This window comes from Emiliania huxleyi (assembly GCF_000372725.1).
Source record: "Emiliania huxleyi CCMP1516 chromosome Unknown EMIHUscaffold_14, whole genome shotgun sequence".
In the NCBI taxonomy this organism is placed as follows: Eukaryota; Haptophyta; order Isochrysidales; family Noelaerhabdaceae; genus Emiliania; species Emiliania huxleyi.
Window position 1 is genome coordinate 759,445 of NW_005201192.1, and position 21,536 is coordinate 780,980.

General features: G+C 65.9%; 8 protein-coding genes across 8 annotated transcripts; 4 read left to right on the forward strand and 4 right to left on the reverse strand.

Annotated features, from left to right (window-relative positions):
* Window positions 1–755: 755 nt before the first annotated feature.
* Window positions 756–1,475, reverse strand: EMIHUDRAFT_201631 (hypothetical protein; the record flags this gene model as incomplete). Its single annotated transcript, XM_005787872.1, has 1 exon — window positions 756–1,475. The coding sequence occupies one exon, from the start codon at window positions 1,473–1,475 to the stop codon at window positions 756–758; it is 720 nt and encodes a 239-aa protein (XP_005787929.1).
* A 1,351-nt stretch (window positions 1,476–2,826) lies between these two features.
* On the reverse strand, window positions 2,827–5,644 carry EMIHUDRAFT_449240 (putative ubiquinone biosynthesis protein; the record flags this gene model as incomplete). The annotated part of the gene is made up of 8 exons (XM_005787873.1): window positions 2,827–3,271; window positions 3,472–3,550; window positions 3,640–3,748; window positions 3,970–4,493; window positions 4,593–4,619; window positions 4,729–4,871; window positions 5,194–5,312; window positions 5,601–5,644. The coding sequence occupies 8 exons, from the start codon at window positions 5,642–5,644 to the stop codon at window positions 2,955–2,957; spliced, it is 1,362 nt and encodes a 453-aa protein (XP_005787930.1). The 3' UTR covers window positions 2,827–2,954.
* Window positions 5,645–6,764: 1,120 nt separating this feature from the next.
* On the reverse strand, window positions 6,765–6,923 carry EMIHUDRAFT_309391 (hypothetical protein; the record flags this gene model as incomplete). Its single annotated transcript, XM_005787874.1, has 1 exon — window positions 6,765–6,923. One exon carries the CDS (start codon window positions 6,921–6,923, stop codon window positions 6,765–6,767), a length of 159 nt encoding a protein of 52 aa, XP_005787931.1.
* EMIHUDRAFT_63238 (hypothetical protein) lies at window positions 6,922–8,017 on the forward strand (the record flags this gene model as incomplete). The annotated part of the gene is made up of 2 exons (XM_005787875.1): window positions 6,922–7,462; window positions 7,608–8,017. The coding sequence occupies 2 exons, from the start codon at window positions 6,922–6,924 to the stop codon at window positions 8,015–8,017; spliced, it is 951 nt and encodes a 316-aa protein (XP_005787932.1).
* A 170-nt stretch (window positions 8,018–8,187) lies between these two features.
* On the forward strand, window positions 8,188–9,945 carry EMIHUDRAFT_433841 (hypothetical protein; the record flags this gene model as incomplete). The annotated part of the gene is made up of 6 exons (XM_005787876.1): window positions 8,188–8,777; window positions 8,848–8,964; window positions 9,106–9,185; window positions 9,333–9,384; window positions 9,472–9,518; window positions 9,589–9,945. Coding segments are annotated over 6 exons (1,045 nt in total), but the record flags the coding sequence as incomplete, so codon positions are not given.
* Window positions 9,946–13,674: 3,729 nt separating this feature from the next.
* Lhcf62 (light harvesting protein) lies at window positions 13,675–15,017 on the reverse strand. The gene is made up of 3 exons (XM_005787877.1): window positions 14,313–15,017; window positions 14,115–14,202; window positions 13,675–13,991 (listed from the first exon to the last, which is right to left on the reverse strand). Exons 1-3 carry the CDS (start codon window positions 14,994–14,996, stop codon window positions 13,930–13,932), a joined length of 834 nt encoding a protein of 277 aa, XP_005787934.1. The 5' UTR covers window positions 14,997–15,017; the 3' UTR covers window positions 13,675–13,929.
* Window positions 15,018–16,525: 1,508 nt separating this feature from the next.
* EMIHUDRAFT_201638 (hypothetical protein) lies at window positions 16,526–17,068 on the forward strand (the record flags this gene model as incomplete). The annotated part of the gene is made up of 1 exon (XM_005787878.1): window positions 16,526–17,068. The coding sequence occupies one exon, from the start codon at window positions 16,526–16,528 to the stop codon at window positions 17,066–17,068; it is 543 nt and encodes a 180-aa protein (XP_005787935.1).
* A 468-nt stretch (window positions 17,069–17,536) lies between these two features.
* On the forward strand, window positions 17,537–20,060 carry EPSPS1 (EPSP synthase). The gene is made up of 9 exons (XM_005787879.1): window positions 17,537–17,990; window positions 18,059–18,228; window positions 18,297–18,341; window positions 18,489–18,618; window positions 18,693–18,866; window positions 18,981–19,106; window positions 19,241–19,326; window positions 19,393–19,441; window positions 19,669–20,060. The coding sequence occupies exons 1-9, from the start codon at window positions 17,553–17,555 to the stop codon at window positions 19,843–19,845; spliced, it is 1,395 nt and encodes a 464-aa protein (XP_005787936.1). The 5' UTR covers window positions 17,537–17,552; the 3' UTR covers window positions 19,846–20,060.
* Window positions 20,061–21,536: the final 1,476 nt, after the last annotated feature.

Sequence of the window (21,536 nt, forward strand, 5' to 3'; positions counted from 1 at the left end):
GGGTGGGGTGGGAGGGGGGGGGGGGGGCACGGGTACGGTGTGGCCTTCGTTTCTTTCGCCAGTCCCGTGCCCAGTGTTGTGCGAGGGAGTTTTGTTGTAAGATTCTTTCGAATTTTCGTTCGGGGTTCATGTACGTGGCATCTCTTCTGTAACGGTCGTTGGAGGGAGCGCCCTGGAGATGAGAGGGTCGCAGCCGGATGTAGGCGTAGTCCGTACACCGTAGAGCGGTGTGACGCAGGTGATGTCGACTCCACGACCTAGATGGTTTTTAAAGCACACTCACACCATACCATGCGAGGTGTCCGAGGAGGGGGCTGGCTTTTGAGCCTCTCTCCGCAACCGTTGCCGAATCGCTTGGCTGCCCCTCGGTAGAGCTCTACCCGTTACCGCTTGGGCTCTGCCAGCTGTGACGTCCCCGGGCGCCGCGGGGCAATATATGTATGTATTAGTAGGAAGGTGATAGTACAGTCGTTGGTGCGCTTTTTCGTGTGGCGATTCCGGGCAACGATTTTCATCTGACCCCTCTGGCGCCTACCATGGGCTCTAGCAGTGCACTGACTGCCTCGCTCTTCACAAGTAGAAGAGAAAGAAAGTGCGGATGACACTAGTTGTAGTTCACTCTCTCTCGCACTCACTCCCCGGCACACAGCGAGGCACACAGCGAGGCACTTGTGCGCAGTGCCGCACGGCCGACGCACGCAGCGCCGTGTCGCAAAGCCAAAGGCACGCGTTCTCACACATGCTGGTTTCTCGACTCATGCCACAGCGTTGCAGTACTTCTTGTGGTATGCCCAGTCCCGCTTCTGGCATTCTCGAGAGCAGTAGCGCACCGCCTTGCATCGCGAGCATTTGCTCATGCGATTGACTGCCAAGCGGGCCATGCAGCTCGAGCACCGCTTCGGATCCAGCTCCAGCAACTCCTGCCTCCAATCGACGTTTCGCTCCTCAAGTAAATCTTCTGCTGTCACGCAGAATCGTGCATTGAACTGCTCCATCCCGCTCGTCCCGAGGCTCAAATCTGCTGCCCATGCGGAACCGTGTTTGTACGGTTTGTAGGGACAGAACCAGCTGGATTCGTCGTCATCGTTGATCTTCATGGCATACCCAGCGCCAGCCCACCGTGGGAGCCCCGTGGAGCGGATCTCGACGAGGCCGTAACGGTGCATCAGCCATTGGATGCGAAGCGGCAAGTGTTCGAATTGCCCAAGAAGCCGATTGTGGTAGATGTCAGCGTACTCCTCTGCCTCCTCCATGCACACGGCACAGTGGCTAGCCACCTCCGACGACGGACCGCCGTCGTCAGATCCCACAAGCGAGCTCCGAATAGCGACGACCCTACGCAGGCGCACTTGCTGCTCCAAACAGGCAACGGCGTACCACGGGAGCTCCAGCCCGATGCGTTCACCGCTGTCGAGCCCTAGCTCGCGCCGCAAGAACGCGAGGCTGAATCCGCGTTCGTCACCAACGGATGACATGGCTCTTTCGAGCTGGCGATTGGCGACCACGCTAATTCCAGCATCGGCCAACCCGCGCTGCCTCAGAGCTCTTATCGCCACATCCATCTGGCGCGTGCAATCCGCGTACGCACGCTGCAACTCGATGCACTCGTCGGACGAAACGTCGTCGCGCCCGTGGTATCTTGCCTGCTGGTACCGGCTGTCGGGCCGTGCCTCGAGCGTCACGTTGCTCAGCAATGGCACGAGGCTCTCGCCTGCGTCGCCCGCCTCACCCGCCGCTGCCGAAGGCTCCGCCATGCGCTGACCCGAAAAAACGCCCACGCCGCCCGATGCCGCCTGTGCCGTAACCTCTGCAGCGGCCTCGCGCCGACGCCGATTCGCCACCCCCTCCTCATGCGCCTCCTCGAGATATGTCCTGAAGGCCGCGATGCACTCCTCATGGCCCTGCTGCTGGGCAAACTGCAGCGCAGTCTTGCCGTCCTCATCGCGGGCCATGCACCCTTCGCGCCCAGCCCGAAGAAGCACGAGGACCGTGGCGGGATGGTTGAAGAAAGAGGCGGCCATCAGCGCAGTCCTGCCGTTTTTTGTTCGCTGATTGACCTCCGCGCCGTGCTCCAGCAGCGCTTCGACCACCCGCACGTGGCCGTTGTTGGCGGCGGCCATCAGCGCCGTAGTGCCGATGCTGTCTTGCGCGTCCGGCTTCGCGCCCCGCTTCAGCAGAAGCTCGACCAGCTGCTTGTGACCGTTGGCGGCGGCGATCAGCAGGAGCGTCCAGCCACTCGCACCGCCACGCACGCACGTCGCGTCAAGCAGCCCGTCCCCGGTGAGCCACGTCTGCACCACGCCCGCCTTGCCGTCCTCCGCCGCGGCTTGGATCTTTTTCGGCAGCGCGAGCGACGCAGCCTGTGACGCCTTTGAAGCGCGTCCGCGCCGGGAGGCGGCTGAGCCAGCTTTTGGTCGGCCAGGCATGGAAGCGCTCGTCGTAAAGAGAAGCCCGGCGGCGGTGGCGGGGAGCGTGGCGGGGAGTAAAGAATTTACCGTGGCGCGGTGCTCCGCGGTCGCCGCCTGCGGCATCATCGCCGCCCAGGCGTCGCTAGCAGGGGCGTTCCGATGTGCTCCGATGTGTTACGACTCGCTCTCCAGTGTCACGCTTTTGGTCGACGGGATACCCCCCCCCCGACCCCCCCCCCCCCCTGGACGCGTCCACCCTCCGTCCAACATTCGCATCCCCTCTTTTACATACATAAAACCTTCTAGCGAGACACGCGTGGCGCTGGCGGGGGCCAGTGTCTCGAGTGTGCACGGCGAATGGCAATGGGCGAACCCGCGCCTGATATACTCTGCATACATCGAAATGGCAAGATGGAGTGTACAACTACAAGTAAAAATGCGGGCAACGCAAATTTAAGTGCACCCTTAGTCGGCAAGAGTGCGCCTGCAGCCACACTGCATCGCGCCGACCCGCGACCGCCGCCCGCCGCACACCGCCGCCCGCCGTCACGCTCCTACCAGCAGCGGCAAGCCCACCGAGAAGAGGTCGAGGGTGGGGTCGAGCTGCCTACCCAGCCCCTCGAGGACGACGATCGCGCAGACGAGGGTCGTGAAGACGGGGTCGGGCTGCACGTGGTGCGTGCGCACGAGGCTGGTCACCTCGAGCAGAACCTCGCCCACCTTGAGGTGGCGCAAGTTGAAGGCGCCGCGCTCGCCCGCGCGCGCGCTCTCGACGAGATTCCTCATCCCGCGCCGGAAGGCGGCGGGGTCGTCGCAGCGCTGCTCGCGCGCGTGGCGCAGCATCAGGTCGCCCGCGAGCTCGCCTAGCCGAGATGCAGCCGAGATGCAGCCGAGATGCAGCCGAGATGCAGCCGAGATGCAGCCGACATGCAGCCGAGATGCAGCCGAGATGCAGCCGAGACACACCCGCGCTCGTCTGGCAGAACGCGGAGTGGAGGGAGCGGGCCAAAGGCGCGGGAGGCGGGGCGAGGAAGGGGGGAGGGGGAGGGGGGGCGAGTCGCACCGTCGCCCTGCCCGATGGCCTTGAAGAGGCTGAGGAAGTTGCGCCGGTCCCGCTCGGTCAGCTCGACGACCAAGCCAGCCTGCGAGAGAGGCGCACGAGAGAGGCTCGCCACGGGTGGGCTCCGAGAGGTAGCAATCTCGGCCTGCTCTCGGCTGCGAGCAGGCGCGCGTCGATAATGCCGAGCCTGACCTCCCCCGCGCCTCCTCCGCCGCCCTCGCCGCCGGCCGGCAGGACGAGGATGTTGCCCGGGTGGAGGTCGGCGTGGACAAAGTTGTGCCTGCAGAGCGGCGGAGGGGCGGAGCCGATGTGGCGGGGAGGGCGGCGGAGGGGCGGAGCCGATGTGGCGGGGAGGGCGGCGGGGTCCTGCTCCAGGGTGCCCCGGTCACTCAGGAGCGCGCGCAGGAGGCAGCACTCCTGATACCATAGGGAGGACGGCGCCACCCCGGGAGCGCGCGCGCGCCGCGCGCTCTCTCGGCTACATCGCGGCGGCTCGCGCGCCGAAGCACCATAGTAAGGAAGGTGCGCAGCCCGAGCCTCGCCAGCTCGCTTCTCCGCGCCTCCCGCGCCGCGCCGCGCGCCTCGAGCTCCGCCGCCGCGCGGACGGCAGCGCTCGCGTCCGCGCTGCTCGCGGCGCCCATCCCCGCAGCCTGCATCGCCTCGGCCGCCGCCTCGTCCGCCGCGAGCAGCGCGGCCGCCTCCCCCTCCGCCGCGGCGGCGTCCTCCTCGAGCAGGGAGGAGAGGGTCTGCCCGGGCAGCAGCGTCTCGACGAGCACCCTCCGCGCCACCAGCCCTTCCTCGCGCAGAGGCCGCGGCACCTCCACGCGAGGGTCGACGGCGAAGTTCGCGCGGAAGGCGTCGAGGTTGCGGGCTTCGAGCCGCAGGTCGAGCTGGGACCGCATGAAGGCCGCAAACTCGTCGACCATCTGGGGAAGGGCGAGCCAGCGCAGGCCAGGCAGCAGAGGGGAGAGGAGGAGCTCGAAGGCGCCGCACGCGCCGCGAAGCAGGTAGAGGTCGTCAGCGACCTGGAGGCAGGGTCCGAGAAGGGTCCGAGAAGGGTCCGAGAAGGGTCCGAGAAGGGTCCGAGAAGGGTCCGAGAAGGGCTCCACAAGTGGTGCAGCTGCCTGCCGCTCGACATGCGGGTGGAGCACCTCGAGGGCAGAGGGGCGGGCCGTGAGGAGGCGCTCTTCGGAGTCGACGCGTGAGTGGGCGCACCACCTTGACGGCGAGGGGCACGCCGCCCACTGTCGCGCGGTGCACCTGCGCAATGCAGCCCGAGCCGAGGGGCGCAGCAGAGAGGCTTCCCAGCAGCTCCTCGGCGGGCGCGGTGGCGCCGAAGGAGGCGGAGATCGCGGCGCGCGAGAGCTCGAGCGCGTGCGGCTCGACTCTCGAGTGCAGCTCGCCTGTCCACGCCTCGAGCCGTGAGGCGTTCACACCCTCGCGCCCGCCCTCGAGTGGAGGCCCTCGAGTGGAGCTCGCCGAGCGTCGCGCAGAGCGAGGCGGGCAGCACGTCGGGTCGCGTGGAGGCCCACTGGCCGAGCTTCGTGAGGCACGGGCCGCCGCGCTCGAGCGCGTGCACCAGAGCGCGCTCGAACCGCGACTGCCACGCTCTGCCGCGAAGCAGGAGCGCCGGCAGCAGCAGCAGCAGCGGTCGCAGCAGCAGCAGGCCCAGCGCAAAGGCGCGTGCGAGCAGTCGCAACGCACCGAGTGCTGAGCGCGGCCGACCATCGAGCGATAGAGAGGCCGATTCGGCTTCGGGTACTATCGCCGCCTGCCGGGCCGCGACCCGCCTCTGCACAGCAAAGGCTGGCGTGCCGCCGTGGAGGAGGAGCAGCGCGGCAAAGCTTTGCGGCGGTGGGCGGCAACTTAAGATACGGTGCAATGCGGTGCTCCGGCCGCAGAGAGAGCGACGAGGCAAAGCGACGGAACGCGCGAGCCGTAACGCGGTCGGAGAGCTGTCGGCGACGGTTCGGGCCAGTCGGAGCATTGCGACAAAAAAAGTCGCGGGCGGAAACAGAAAGAAGGAGCCTCCACACAGGGATTTCAAAGGAGAAAGGACCCGCCAATAAAGGCGAGTTTCTTATGAGCGCCCGCCGAGGGCGAGGCACCCTCTCTCCATCTCTCTCTCTCACCGGCCGGTCCTTCCTCCCCAGCTGCTCGCCCCAGGAGAAGACATGAGTTCACCCGCCGATAGCGTGAACGCGTCGGGTGACGATCACCTCGATGCGGCAGCCTCGGCGATGCTGCACTCCAGGTCGCGCCTCCCGGGCCAATGCGGCGATAGAATGGGCCAGTGCACCGCGGGTGGTCACCTCGCCCGGCTCTCGATGGAGGAGCGGGGACTGGTGGTGATGGAGTCACCGGCTATGGGTCGGGCGCGCGTGGCGACGGCTACGGATGCGCGGCTAGCTGAGATCCGTGCCCTGCCGGACACGAGCGGAACCTGGGTCACCCCTGCTCGCCGCGTGCCCGACTCGCCAGAAGGGGGAGGAAAGTCGGCTCTGCGACCCTCGAGCAGCCCAGGCGCGCGGGATTGCGGCTGCGGCCGCACGGTCAGCTTTGCCCCGTTCACCGACGAGGGTCAGCCAGAGGAGGGCGCCGCGTCCTCCGCCAGTGACGGGCGGGTGAGTCACTGGCTCGCAGCGGCACCCGAGTGCTTCGCCATCGCCTTCCTCATCGCAATCGCGCTATCGCTCGCCTTCCACTCGCTGCATATGCCGCCGGTGTCGCCGCCGTCGCCGCCACCGCCACCGCCACCACGGTGAAAAGAGACATGAAAAGGACATGAACTGGTGACGCAACGATCGGGCCGTTCGGGCTCACCATCCTCGCCCTCGGATTCTCCTCCCGCTAAACCTAAGAAAGAAAGAAAGAAGACAGGGAACCCAAGGGAGGACGGCACGCCGCCACGTTGAGGCTGCTCTGAGCGGCAACAAGGCGATGTCCGATGACATCCTGCCTACCGGCGCGCCGGGAGGAGGTGCAGGTGGTTGCTCCGCCGCCGGACCGCCCTCTCCACCACCCTCGCCCAGGGATCTACAATGCTGTCTTAAGGTCCGCCGACAGCATCGGGCACCGCCTCGGTACTCGAGTAGACAAAATGCGCCTGCGGGCGGACCCTGACAGATCACAGATCACTTGTACGATGCTGCTACTGCCTTTTTCTCACCTCACTCTCACATCTTGTTTGCTGCGTTTCTTCACCCCACTCGTGCGCAGCTGTAGGAATACACAATGGTGCTGAGCGGCAGCATCACCTTCCTCTACTCCTCGCGACTCGCCGACGCACGACGCTTCTACAGCCACGATCTTGGCCTCCCGCTCCGCCGCGACGGTGGCGTGCTCTTCTTTGCTCTCCCGGGTGGCGCCGCGTCGCTCGGGATCGTGCCAGAGGGGACGAGCGCGGCGGCGAGTCCACCCGTGAGCGCGGTGACCGCCGGACGCGACACGGCCATGGTGTGCCTGCTGACGGACGACGTCGACGGCACCTACGCAAAGGCGCTGGCGGGCGGGCGGTGCTCGGCGGAGCAGCCGCCGCGAGCGACGGAGCGGTTCGGCATCTACAACGCTCTGCTGCGCGACCCGGACGGGTACCTCGTCGAGCTGCAGCGCTTTACCGACGCGGCGGAGCAGCGAGAGTTTTGTGGCGGGTCGGCAGCGTCGGAGGCGGCGTCGGATCAGGCGGCGGCGGCGGCGGCGGAGGCGGCGGCGGCGGCGGCGGAGGCGGCGGCGGCGGCGGTGGAGGAGTCGGCGGTGGCGACGGCAGAGGTGGCGAAGGCTCCGCTCGTCGTCGCCGTCGGGAGCAAGAACCCTGTCAAAGTCAACGCGGTGCGCGCCGGCTTTGCCGCCGCCTTCCCGCTGACAGCGCTCGAGGTGGTTGCGTACGACATCCCGAGCGGCGTGTCCGACCAGCCGTGGGGCGAGGCGGAGACGCGGCAGGGGGCTCTCAACCGGGCGGAGAACTGCCTCGGCGCGCACTGCCTCGGCCACGGCGGTGCGGCTCCTCCTCTCGCGCCCACCACCGCCCTCTCCCTCTCCCTCCCTCTCCCTCCTTCTCCCCCTCTCCCTATCTCTCTCTCTGTAGCAGCCGCACCGCGACTCCTCCTCCCCGGCGCCACCACCTCCCCGGCGCCACGCAGGTGCGATGCCCGACTTCGCCGTCGGAGTCGAGGGCGGCGTGGCGGAGTGCAGCCTATCATCCCTCCACCCAGGCACGCCCGGCCTCGACTCCTGCACCGAGTGCTTCGCCTTCCTCGCCGTGATGCGCTCGCCGGCGAGCGAGGCGGGCGTCGCGTGGGGCGTGGCGCGCACCGGGTCCTTCGCGCTGCCTCCGCGCCTCGCCGCCCTCGTCAAGTCCGGCGTCGAGCTCGGCGACGCCGACGACAGAGTCTTTGGCGACAGCGGGAGCAAGCGCAAGGGCGGCACGGTCGGCAAGCTCACGCGCGGCCTGGTGGACCGTACCGCGTACTATGAGCATGCGATGCACCTCGCGCTGGCGCCGTTTGTGCACGGAGAGGAGTTCCCAGGGCTGTACGACGCGGGGGAGTGAGCGTGTGGTGAGTACGCACGCCCCGTGTTGCATGTCTGACTGTCACTGTGCGGTTTCGGGGCCCGGGGTTGTGCGTTTCGAAGTGAGTGCGCACACCCAATTCGACAGAAAACTTCTTTTTTTATTTCATCAAATACGGCGACCATCGACCCACGCTGTCAGTGACGAAGGATGGCCAGCTCTGTGATCGCCGTGTCTCCCTGGAGCACAAATATTACTGTCGTTGATGGCATGCCCGCGGCGTCCAGCTCTCGGTACGCCATTGAGATGCTGGCATGCTGGCTAAGCTTTGTCACCTTCAACCTCGGCTGGGTCGCCATGACATCGCCGAAGGACGACCGCTGGCGGCGGATGCGCTTCATCTGTATGATGTGGCCGCAGCAGTTTCTCGCCATCGTGAGCCGGTTTCTCGTCATGAGGTTGGTCAAGCTCGCCTCATGGGAGGGGCTCGACCATCCGGCCCTCTACTGGCCTCTCCTCTTGCCGATCGGCGTCTTTGAGACCTGGTCCATCCAGGCGATGGCGGACGTGTACGAGTCGCGGCCCGTCAAGCCCGTGTGTCTGAAGCAGGTGCTGAACCAGCTCAAGATCACCACTGCAGAGTCCATCGGGGTAACGGTGGGCTACAAGATCTGGCCTTGGGTTCGCATCGACGACCCGACCGTCGAGTCGCTTCTCCACGCCACCTGGCGCACCTTTGTCTTTGACATCGGGCTCGACATCGGCTTCTACACCTTCCACCGCGTGTGCCACGTCAACCGCGCGCTCTGCTGCTGTCGCACCTCGCGGCACCGCCACGTCCGTGACTTGTCCGTGGCCACGTCCCGCAGGCACGCTCTACCGCTGGCTGCACGCGCAGCACCACACCGACACGGCCAAAGAGCACGGTCACCTAGTCGCGCACGAGACCTACGAGGTCAGCCTCGTCGAGGCGATCTCCATCCTGGGCGCGCACAGGGACCTGGCCGAGATCTCGCCGAGATTGCCCGAGATTTCCCGAGGCAAAGCGCGCGCCTCCGTCCTCGGCTCCTGCCTCCATCAAACCTCCCCGAGCCATCACACAACGACACGACCCAAAGTGCCCTCAGGCTCGTACCTCATCGGGTTCGAGCTCATCGGCCTGCTCTACAACTACACCCTCTTCGACATCGCCCTCCTCGTCTCGTGGGCACCGAATCGCCACCGCAGTGGCAAATCGCGCGACTCGTCCACGACGCACCCACGCGGCACGACCCCATAGGCGCTCAGCGTCGCGCCGCTCGACCAGGTCGGGTGTGTGTGAAGGGGGAGTCTTCACCTCTTGAGCCGTGAGTAGGCCCACCTCGTCGAGCTGCTCGGCCACACGCAAATGTCGTGGACCGTGAACGGCCCGCCCGCCCCTGCCCCATCCCTGCCCCACCGCCGCCACCGGCCGCCAGAGACGGACAGTCCTACCTCGCCGCGCCCGCATGCAGGCCACCCTCTGCGCATCATCCCAGAGGTGCTCAACCTCGACCTCAAGGCGAGAGACCCGAGACGACCCGAGAGGACCCGAGAGGACCCGAGCGCACTCCCTCCCGCAATGCTCCCAGGTGCCCGACCACACCATGCACCACACCAAGCCCCTCTCCAACTTCTCCAAGCGCCTCACGCTGCTTGATCACCTCTTCGGCACCTACGAGCCGCCCGGCGACGAGTACGGCACCATCACGCTCAAGGACCTGGCCAAGGCAAAGGCCAAGGCGGCGTGAGGGTGGGCGACGGGCGTTCGCGCAGACCACTGACCAGTGTGCTGCCCCTGCGCCGCGCGCGCTCGACTGCGCCCCGCTCTGGCCTCTGCTCAACGCCTGGAACCGGGCCGTGTACGTTTTAGCTTACTGGGAGAAAGGGGGGCGGCAGGTGTCTCTCTCTCGCGTGTACGATTAATTGTGATTCCTTTTGCGATTTGCAAGAGGATTTACCCGCTTCAGCGTCCGTCCCGAAGCGGACGCACGCGCGGCCGTGGAGTTGGCAATGCAATATGATCACGTCTACTCCAGGTTACGATGAAGCCCGCTTCCAGTCCGAGGCGGAACTTGGTCTCGTTGCCGATGTCGTCCTCGCCCATCGCGCAGAGGGCGCCACCAAGGAGTCAGAGGTCACTGGCAAGATGCCAAAGCCGACCGGGGGAGAGCCGGGGTTGCGCCAGTCGGGTGGCGAGAGCAGCCTGCTGAGGAAGGAGGCCGAGAGGGAGTCTCAGCGTGAGTCGGAGCTGGAGGCGAAGCGTCGCGAGCTCAAGACGCTGCTCGAGTCGGTCGGGCTGCGCGTGCGGGTGCAGCACTCACGAGACGGCGGCGAGGTGATGCTCAAGGTCAGCACTGCAAGCGCGCGGTGCATTCTCCCACGCACCGCGGACGCCTGTCTCGTGGCGGGCCCTAGGTGACGGCCACGCTGGAGCGCCTCGAGGATGAGGCCGAGCGCAGCGGCATGAAGATGGGCATCGCCGGCTCGCAACGCCAATACGAGCCCTTCACGCGCTCGCGGGCAGGGGAGTTTGTGCTCAAGGAGGGTCGGACCTTCTCGGCGCTGGAGCGGCAGCGGCTCATCCTCTCTATACTGGAGGCAGAGCACAACGGACTGCTCTGGAGGCGATACACCCCTCATTTTGATGTCATCGCCCATGTTAGGCGGAGCGCGAGGTTGGCGGCGCTGGGCTTGACCTCGACGAGCTCGTTGTCAGCGGCGTACTGATCTGCTACTTTGGTCTGCACTCCATTGCAGAGAGGAACTCGCTCAACGCAGAGTGGCTAACCGTGCGCTCGTGGCCGTTTGCGAACCGGCGGCTCTTTCCGGACCTCGGGCTGATGCAGCAGCCGATAGGGGAGGTCCGGGAGTACTATGGCGAGAGCATCGCCATGTACTTTGCCTGGATGGAGCACTACACCAACTCGCTGACGGTGCGTGCGTCCCTTCTCCTCCTGCGCCCCGCGCATCAGCCACGCACCGCTGGAGCCAAGCGGCCGCTGCTCCGTAGACCAGACCCTCTGCTCCTACCACCCGAGGCACGTCCCAACGCGCGTCCCAACGGCGTGCCTGCAGGTGCTTGCGCTCATCGCCGCTGTCGTCGAGCTGTCGCCGGTTGGTGCGCTCGGCACGCCGCTGTACGCATGCGCCTCTGCGCTGTGGTGCACGTTGATGGCGGAGTCGTGGAAGCGCCGCCAGGCCACGCTGGCGCACGAGTGGGGAATGGTTGGCTACGAGAACGAGGAGCGGCCCCGGCCCGAGTTCATCGCAGCCTTCCACAAGGGGCTGTGGGCAGCAGACCACGAGGCGGATCCACCCGAGGTGGATGATGGCGATGGGCTTTCGGAGAGCAACGCGAGCATGCGGCTCGACGCGGAGAGCAAGCCAATGGTGAAGAAGCGGCAGTCGTCCCTCACGAAGATCGTGCGGGGCAACAAGGGCGGGATGGAGCGGCGGAGCGGCTTTTACGACCGGCGCGGCTTTGTGCCGCATGACGACGCTCCGGAGACGCTAGTGATGCCCGAGGGGTCCCGGCTGCGCGTGTACCTCATGAGCATCCCGACGCTGGTGCTGTGCACCGTGCTGATGCTGGTGGTCACACTCGGCATCCTCACCTTCCGCATGCTCATGTCGCTGTCGCGGCAGCTGGAGGAGCATCCGTACTTCAACCCGTCCACCGCGACGACGGTGGGCGCGCTGCTGAACACACTGTGGATCACAGTCATGAATATGGTGTACGCCAAGCTAGCCGCATGGCTCAACGATCTCGAGAACCACCGCACCGACACGGAGCACGAGGACGCGCTCATCGTCAAGACCTTCCTCTTCCAGTTTGCAAACTCGTACATCGTGCTCTTTTACATCGCTTTCATCCAGGGCCTCAACTTCTCGCTCTACGGTGCCTTTGGCTACACCAACGCGGCGGGCCAGGCGTACCACGACATGTGCGGCCTCTCGGGCGGTGAGTCTGGGGCCGACTCGTGGGCCTTTGCCGGCTGCAAGGGCCCCGGCGGCAGCGCAGGCGTACCGCCCCCGACGGCGGGCGACCCGCTCGACGCATCCAACCCTCAGGGGCACTGCGAGCGGGCGATCTTTGTCGAGGCGCGCCACGTCTCTGGCCGCTGCCACCTCGCAGCCTCCGCCCCCTTCTCACTCTCCGCAGCGACGCCCCCTCGCCGCAGGACCCTGACGGCTGCGTCGGGCTGCTCCGCACGCAGCTGTTCTACTACACCGTCTTCAAGCCCCTCTACGAGGTTGCGCTGCAGGCTCTCATCCCGTGGCTGCAGCACCGCTACAACCTCTACCAGCTCCGCCAGCGCGTCGGCCGGTCCTCCATCGCGGCCACGGGGATGGCCAGCGCGGAGGCAGCAGACAGCGGCGGGAAGATGGCGGGCTGCGTCGACTGGATGACGGGGCTCGTGGGGGCGCCGCCGGGGACGCAGAGTAGTACGGTGAGCATCGACCTGAGCTCCGAGGAGCAGGTTGCGCTTCGCTTCGTCGAGCTCGGTCAGGAGATCGAGGAGCAGATGGCCATGCCGGCGTTCGACGGCACCTTTTCCGAGTACAACACCAAGGTGATACAGTACGGCTTTGTCTGCATGTTTGCCTCCGCCTTCCCACCCGCCGCCATCGCCGCGGCGATCGCCAACTTTGTCGAGCTACGCTTCGACGCGCACAAGATTGGCTACTCGCATCGCCGGCCGGTCTACCGCGGCGCGGAGGACATCGGCTCCTGGCAGCACGTGATGGACGTGCTCTCGTGGCTGGCGCTCGTCATCAATGTGCCACCCGATCCCTCTGCCGCGTCGCGCGGCACACGAGGCCCAGTGACCACGCGCTGCCGTTCTCCGTCGCCCGCAGGCTCTGATCGTGGCGTACACGTCCAACAGCGTGCGCGACATGCTCGTAATACCGTGGCTCGCCGACAGAAGCGACTGCTCCAGCGACGCGGCCCCCTCGTGGGATGAGGACTGCGTCTCCAACTGGCGAGAGTGCTACCTCAACATTGGCGGCACGCCTGAGTACCCGGCATGGCAGTACCTGCCCACAAACATCACCGTCTCGGTCCCGCTGCTCACGGCGCTATGCGAGAAGAAGGTGGCGGCCGAGATGCAGACGCTGTACGACGAGGAGCATTGCTTCGTGTGCCAGGCGCGGCAGCGCGCCGTCTCATTATCGCTCGTCTGGACCGTCTTTGTTCTCGAGCACGTTCTCGTCCTCGTCAAGCTCTTCCTCGCCGCCTTGGTGCCCGACGTGCCGCGCTGGGTCGAGCTTGAGCAGGCAAAGCAGCGCTATGTGAGCGAGCGCCAGCGCAAGAAGCAATGACCCGGGAGACGCGAGCGCGCATGTGCGGTATCGTGAGCGTGCCGAGCGCATGTGCTAAGGGTTGGCCCTCGCGCTCGCCACCGTTCTCGGACCTCGGGCTCGGCGCTCGCACCTCGAGAGCTCTCGACGTCGACCGTCGACGGCCGCGCTGCTGCGTGCTCCTCTGCACTGTGGCGCTGCCGCTGCGCGCTGGGGACTGGGCACCGGACCTGGCTCCTGGCCACCTGGGGGTGGGGCGCCGCCCGGGCGGCGGGCGCGCTGGACCTGTGGAGCGCTGGGCCGCTCCTGGCGCTGCTTCCGGTTCCGCGGGGCCGGGGGGCTCGCGCCTCGCGCCCCCTCGACGGTGGGCCTGAACATATTTTGACATGTCGTAGATGTAGAAGACGTTTCAACTAACAGCGAAACGCGCGGACACAATCATACACTGCTGCGCTCGCACGTGACACATACCCTTGATAATCGCGCTCCCGCCCCTCCACGCCTTCGCTCCCGGCGCCGAACATCCTCGGCCTCTCCTCTGCCCCTCCGGCGCCATCCGCAACGCCATCCGGCGCGCCGCCGAACGGGGCTGCCGCAGCGGCGGCGCAGGCCGTGTGGCCAGCCGCTTAGAGCGTCTCGCCGATCGGGAAGATCGGGTTGCCGGTCAGGCCCTCGTGGATCAGCATGCCTGGGGGGGGGGGGGGGGGCAAGGGGTGAAAGGGGCAGGGACGGGGGCCGGGGGAGCATGACGCAGGAGTATGTGTGTGTGCCGCTCCTCGAGGGAGGGTGAAGGGGGGGGGGGGGTATGCACCGGTGATGCCCATCATCGCAGCGCGGCCGTTGTTGCGCTCGGCGTTGAGCTTCCAGGTCTTTCCGAGGAAGAGCTCGTCCTCGCCGACCTGCGGCGGGGCAGGGAGGGGCGCGTGGGAGGGGGGCGGCAGATTGACGGGAAGAGGGGGGGGGGGGGCGAGGGTAGAATGGTGTGTGGGAGGAGCGGCGGCGGCGGCACCTGCTTGGTCGAGCCGTCGCCAAGCCAGACGTCGTAGCCGTCGGGGTAGCGCGCCCACGCGACGCCCTCGGGGACGACGTCACCGGGGTCCTTCTCGGGGTCCTGCTTCAGCGCGTACACCTCGAGGAAGGAGATGAAGAGGACGATCTGCAGCCACGCCGAGGTGGGCAGAGCCGCCCACGACGCAATCGCGCCGCCGGGCAGGTCGGAGAACTTGATGCCCTCCGCGAGGGAGAGGTAGCCGGGCCAGCGGATGCCCGAGTAGGTGGTGATGACGCCGAGGAAGGCCGCCATCGCGAGCCGCCCGTGCTTGATCTCCATCTCCACGAACCTGCGGTACCGCTCCGGCCCCTGCTCGCGGATCTGCAGCGGGTCCCAGCGGCCGATGGGCGGAAGCACCCCGATCTCGTCGAACTGCGGGACGAAGGTGTCGACCTCGACGTACGGCTTGCCGGTCACGTCGACGAACGAGCCAGCGGTGCGGCGGGTGGAGATCTTTGCGTAATCCTTGCCGCCGCCGCGCTTGGCCGCCTTGGCAGCCTTCTTGACGGGCTTCTTGGCCGCCTTCTTGGGCGCCGCAGCCTTGGAGCCGGAGAAGAACATCTCCGGCGCCGGCGTGCGCACCGCCGCGAGCGGCGCGACGGGCGCGGTGAAGGAGAGGGCGACAGGGGCGAGCGAAAGCATGGGAGGCGATTCTCAGGGGCGATCTGCGCGACAATTCAGAGGATCCCGAGACCTCGGGAGCAAGTTGGCTGCACCCATGAAGGTTTTCCACATTCGTCAAAGGAAAGAGGCGCATGAAGCGCGAAATGCAAGCCAACTGCAGAGAAAAGAAAGAGCGCACCGCCCATACTTGGCGTGAGGACCGCCAGTGGAGTTGGGAGTCCACAGTGCACCACCGCGCTGCGAGCCTGTCGTGGTTGGTGTCGACACTGATCACTGTGTCTGTGAGAAATTGGTGATTTCTTGTTGGTTTTCAAAAATATCAAAACAACAAATGTGAGTGTTGGAGTTGTTTGGTATTGTCCGCGTTGCCGTTGGGTCGTGCGCGGCCTTGTCTGCTGCCTTTCCCCGCAACTTGAGCTGCCCCTGCACCGCGACCATCGCGTTGGCGGTCTCTGCGCAGCAAGCTTGGCCGCCTTCGCCGATCTCTCTCGCTCTGCCGCCGCCGCCGCGTCCACGGGGCGGGTCGTCGCGCAGCTCGGCGTCGGCAGCCTCGATCATGGGACATGGCAGCCTCGCTCATACCACATACGTACGGGAGCGCAGAGACCTGAATACGGTCCGTCGACAAATTCGAAACGTCCGCAGCTCCCGCCGAATTCGAAACGTCCGCAGCTCCCGCCGATCTCCCGCTAACGGATCTTACCCCGCCTGTAACCTCTCTTTAAGGTATTGCTAAACGCCTCTCTCTCTCACCACCACATCCACAACCACACTCTAAATAAAATAAATCAAACGGACATCCCAATGCTATAGGGCTGGGTCGAGGACAGACACGTCCCCACCTTTGCAGGATTTTGCAAAAGCGAGGGGGGAAGGGCGCATCGCCGCGCGGAGAGGGCTGGGCACAGGGCACAGGGGATCTCTCTCGCATAGCCATAGGATACACACTCGGCGGCACGAGGGCAGGGCTGAGCGTCCTATTTGTGCTCCCCCCCGGACCCCTCGCTCTCGGGCACTATCCATCTGACCACTAACGGACTTGGAGCACTTGGAGTGCAGTCATCAACCTCACATCCAGGGCCGGGGAGCTGAGAAGCGCACCCAGCGAGCCGGATGATCGGCATCGGGCTACGGGCTAGAGAGCCCTGACCCCTAGCTAGGGGGGGTGCGCATTCGCAGGGCAAGGGCCTTAAAGTAAACACGGGTCTCCGAGGGTTGGTTCTGCGCTTTGGGTGTCCCCTAGCGGCGGAACGCCCCCTCTACTCGGAGCTAGTAAACACCAGACTCTAGACTAACATGTTTTCTTTCTTTTTCTACTCGGAGCCAGTGAGACGAGAATACGCACATCTTACAAGAATACATACTGCCCCCACGGAGTACCTGCACTACTCGACGATAATACAAGAAGAATACGCAGGACGCAGCTTGGAAGTTGCAGACGCCTATAAAGAAAAAACAGCCAGCTAAATTTCGGCGGCTAAAAAGCAAAGGACGGGCGCTTTTGATCGGCAAAGCAAAGTTGGAGTAACGGCGACCGCGTCGCCACAATGCCAGTCGCCTGTCGAGCAGCCTTGGCGGCGCGCATGCGCCGCAGGGTTGACCGACAGCCGCGCGCCTCGAGCCTCTCGCTCCAAGCGCCGGCAGCCACGCAGCGGCAAGACACGCAGTGGCCGCACTGCGGCGGTTGGACCCCGGCCCGTGCGTCGACAAAAACGCGCTATCCGCGCGGCGGCGGGCCCTCGCGCCAGTCGCGCTCCCCCTCCCCTGACTCGCCGCCCGCGAAGCGCGCCTCCTCCGCCGACTCCTCCGGCTACGACTCCGAGACGCCCGACGAGGTCCAGACGGAGGCGGTGCGCAGGGTGTGCGGCGCGCTCGGCATAAGGGAGCGGTTCGACGCGGCGCTGGCGGCGGGCGAGCTGCCCGAGCTGCTCGAGGGATTGCCGTGTGGAATGGTTGAGGCCTCCATCCGTCTCATGCGGGGGTACATGCGCACGGGCAAGTGGCCCGAGCCCACCCTGCCCAGCCCTGAACCGGAGCGCGGCCGCTCGCGTAGTAGCTCACACTGCCCCTCAGAGTGGTCGGAGGATTAGTGCCCCAAGAGCGAGGACCCCGAGGGGAGCACCAATAGGAGGCCCAGCCTTGCCCTCGTGCCGCCGAGTGTGTATCCTATGCGAGAGAGATCCCCTGTCGCCTGTGCCCTGTGCCCAGCCCTCTCCACGCCGCGATGCGCCCCCCCGCCCCCTCCCCCTCGCCCTTGCAAAATCCTGCAAAGGTGGGGACGTGTCTGTCCTCGACCCAGCCCTAGCTTGGGATGACGGATGTCCGTTTTATTTATTAGAATTAGTGCTTGAGCAGCCGGGCGGTCGCCGCAGCCACCTCGAACGGTAGCTCGTCGAGCCACTCGCCGAAGGTGCCCTCGTCTTGCGCCGCGGCGTTCAACTACTTTTTCTTTTTGCCTCTGTGTAGTGTGTAGCAAGGGGCTCTGCAAATGCGAATATGCTAAAAGTCTGTTTCTTTTTCGGTAGCGGGCGAAAAAAAACTCGGGGCGCAGGCAATCCCGAGAGTCAGCATGATATGCCTCTGCCCGACCTAATCGAGGTTGTGCCGCTCAGCCCCGAGGCGCTGGCGCGGCTCAAGGCGGCGCCCGCCCAGATTGCCATCCCAGGGTCCAAGTCCATCACCAACCGCGCAATCGTGCTCGCTGCGCTCGGCGACGGCGCTGTAACGCTCCAGGGCGCGCTGTGGTCCGAGGACACTGAGGCGATGACTGAGTGCATGCGGACGCTCGGGATCAACGTCGAGGTGGCGGCCGACCCACTAAATGCGGCCAACCGGCGGATCACTGTCCACGGCTGCGGCGGCGTGGTGCCTCCGGGCGGCACCGAGGAGGCGCCGACCGAGCTCTTTGTGGCGAACGCCGGCACTGCGGCCCGCTTCCTGACGGCGATGGTGTGCCTGGGGAGCGGCGTGTACCGCCTCTCCGGCGTCCCGCGCATGCACGAGCGGCCGCAGGCGCGCTAGCCACTCAGTGGACATCTTCTCAGAGCCCTCCTCGAATCTTCTCGGAAGCTTCCCCACAGGCGGAGCTCGTCCGAGCGCTGCGAGCGCTCGGGTACCGCGTCGACACGCCCAATGAGCGGCTGCCGGCGCTCGTGCACGGCGGAGGGCCGCGGCCGGGTCCGGTGCTGGTGAGCGTGTCCGACTCGTCGCAGTTTGCGTCCGCCCTGCTGCTCTCGAGCGCGCGCGGCGGGTGGGTCGTCTCGGCGCGGGTGCGGCACGCCGTGAGCTGCGTCTCTTCACGCCATTGGCCGTGAACAGGTGGGTCGTCTCGACTCCGGAGGGGTCCAACCCGGACGAGCTCCCGCGCGCGATCCTCTGAGAGCGGCCCCTCTGCCTCACGGCGGAGGCGCACACGGGCAGCCGTTGGAGACTTTGTAGGCGCGGCGAGAGAGGGCGCGCCTGCGGGGGAGAGCGAGCCTCCTCGGAGCCCGTTCGGAGCCCTCCCGGTAGGTACGTCGAGATGACGCGCCGGCTGGTGGAGACGTTCCCACACGGCGGCGGCGACTTCCAGGTCGAGCCGGACGCGTCCAGCGCCAGCTACTTTCACGCTGCAAACGCGCTCTTCCCAGACCACCTGCCGGCGCGGCGGCCTGCCCCTCCCCTCGGAGCCCACCCCGTCTAGGCGCAAGCCCTCGAGGGCGACACTTGCGGTAGGTGCGCGTGCTCGCCTGCCAGCCCCCAAAGAGGGAGGGAGGAACCGGCTGGCAGATCGACGCAGAGTTCCCACGTTTGGCGCCGACGGCGGCGGCCGAAGGCGACAACGGTGGCGGCGACGGCGACGGCGGCGCGGCGGCCGATCCGGCCAAGCGAGCGAAGCTGGCGCCGCGTGTCATTTCGCGGCACGCGCCGACGGATTTGGGCGACTCGGTCACGATTGCCATGCTGGCATGTCCGCGACACGTCCGCGACACGTCCGCGACACGTCCGCGGCACCGGCCACAGGTGATGACGGCGATCGCCATCGCGCCGCTCGCCTCGCAGCCGCACGCCTTCGCTTCGCTCGGCGTGCTGCGCAAGCAAGAGTGCGAGCGCGTGGCGGCACTGAGGGACGAGTTGCGCAAGTGCAAGGTGATCGCCGCCCGCGAGGGGGGCGTGGGAAGGAGGAGGGGGGGGAGGGGGGAGGAGGAGGCCCGCACCTCGAGCAAGCGCCCTCCCGCCCCGCCCCTCCCACCTCTCTGCGGCCGCCCTCGCACACCCCTCAGGCGAGCGTCGAGGAGGAGGTTGCGACGGACACTCTCTCCATCGCCCCGACCGCCGCCGCCTCCCTCGGCGACGCGACAGTGGCGACGTGCGTCGACCCGGATGGCGGCACGCGACGATGATTGCGGTCGAGCGTGACGCGGTCTTGGCATAGGTACCACGACCACCGGATGGCGATGTGCTTCGCCACTCTCGCGCTCAAGGCGCCGCCTTCATGGACGCTTCCTAGACACTTCCTAGACACTTCCTAGACACTTTCAAGACGCTTCATAGACGCTTCATAGACGCTTCATAGACGCTTCATAGACGCTTCATAGACGCTTCATAGACGCTTCCGGACGCTCACGAGGCGACACCGCCGCCGCCGCCGCCGCACCCGCGCCGCACTGCGCGAGCCGCGCCCCCCTGACGCGCGGTCGGGCTGCGGCAGGTGCGAGGCATCAAGATTGAGGGGCCGCGCTGCGTGAGGAAGACGGTGCCCTCCTTCTTCCAGATCCTTGCCGCGTCGCCGCCGAGCGGGCTGGGCGTGGAGGTCTGGGAGTGCAACGCCGCCACGGGCGAGCGGCTGCGGCGGCTTGAGGCTCCCGAGGACCTCTTCGCCGCGTGAGCCAGACGTTTTAGGATACGCGATCGCGCACGCACACGTACTCCTCATCTTTGAAGCATGTGTCATGTCCATGGCCGATGATGCGATGAAGGCTGAGATCCGCGTCATCTGTGCTGGGGAGTCTCGCGCTCGTTGCGACGTTGGCCACAGTTCTACACGGTCTTAAACGAGTGGGCACTTTCTTGTAGTAATTGCTGCGTCCACATTTTGCACATACCACATTGTCAGCATTATTGTCTCTTTTTGCGACACGCGCGTTTTCATTTTTTATACCGTCATGCGTCAATGTGTGCGCGCGGCGCCGCCGCGAACCCCACGGGAACCGCGCCCCGTGGCGGCGTGGGGGCGCCAGAACTTGGGCCAGGTACCAATTTTGTCGAATTTATTTCAAAATCTGCAGGCGCGGAGCGCCTGCGAAAATTTTGAAGAAATTTGCAGTCGGGCCTGATTTTCATCAAGATCTTTCAAATTTGCGGTGTGGAGTTGGGGGGTGGGTTAGGTTAGGGTTATTAGGGTTAGAGGGTTTGGGTTAGGGTTAGGGTTAGGGTCAGGGTTGTCTGGTTGTGTCTGTATATGCCAGCGTTGCAGGGTTCTGCGCTGGTATCTGGCCCCACAGCGCCGACGACTACGCCGCCACCACACAGGGATTTTAAGGAGAGGTGTGTGGTGCGCTATCCGTCGCCCACCCTAGGGAGTCTGCCTCTTCCTATCTCTCTTCGCAGTCTCTCGCCGATTCTCGCTGCAACCTTCATGCCACCTCGCGGTCGTCCCACCCTCGTCGTTCTCTGGGGACGAGTAGGATCTTGTAAGCCCACGTAAAATTCTTTTCTTTAGCAGCTTGTTCGCGGGCTTTGCGCGCACCAAGGACGCAGAGCTCGCGCCACCCTCCGGACGCCCATATGCGCCAACTCGACGAGGAGGCTGGCGAAGAGAGCTGCGTTATTATCAAGCAAGACTGCAGCAGCGGCGGATGACGACCGGGCGGTTGTGGTCGCGGCGGGAGTGCTCCGCCTCTGGTACGCGTGTGCATGGCGATTCCAGGCCCGCTCCGCCTGCCGACCACGTTGCTGCTCTGCTTCGGCAGCGCTTACGCCATCGTCCACGTCTGCTCCTTTGCGCTGAGTGCGGCGCTCTAGGGTCAGTCGGCAGCCTTGCAGCGCCAAATGATGTGACCACGCCCAATCGCTCTCCTGCGGCGCGTGGTCCTGAGCGCACGCGCTGTGCCCGGCGCACTTTTCTCGCTACGCGGTAGAGGTTTTCGGTTTTCGGTCCGTCGCTCTGAAAGAGCCTCGCCCACCTTGACAAGGCGCCGAGGCCGTTCATGGATCTTGGGGCCTTTTTTTTGAATTTTGTCACTGACAGAAGGACCTTTTTGGACTGTCCAAGATAGTGCATTTCGGTTCCCCCCAAAATCCAGAAACAGCATACACATATAGCCGCGCGCCGCATATCTAGAGTGCGCCAGCACGACGCGGCGAGGGGAAACGGCGCAGCTCCCTCCGCGCTCTCTCTCTGGTGCATGTCTGTGGGACTCTCTCCGAATATGGCTTCCTCTGAACACGCCGCGCCCGACGGGGTCGGCGCGCCCCGGCAGGTCCGTCCCAGAAAATCGCTGCCTCCCTCCCCTGAGTCCCGCCTTTGGCCGCGGCTCCAACTTCGGGCTTGGGAAGGAAAGGGGGGGGGGGGGGGCC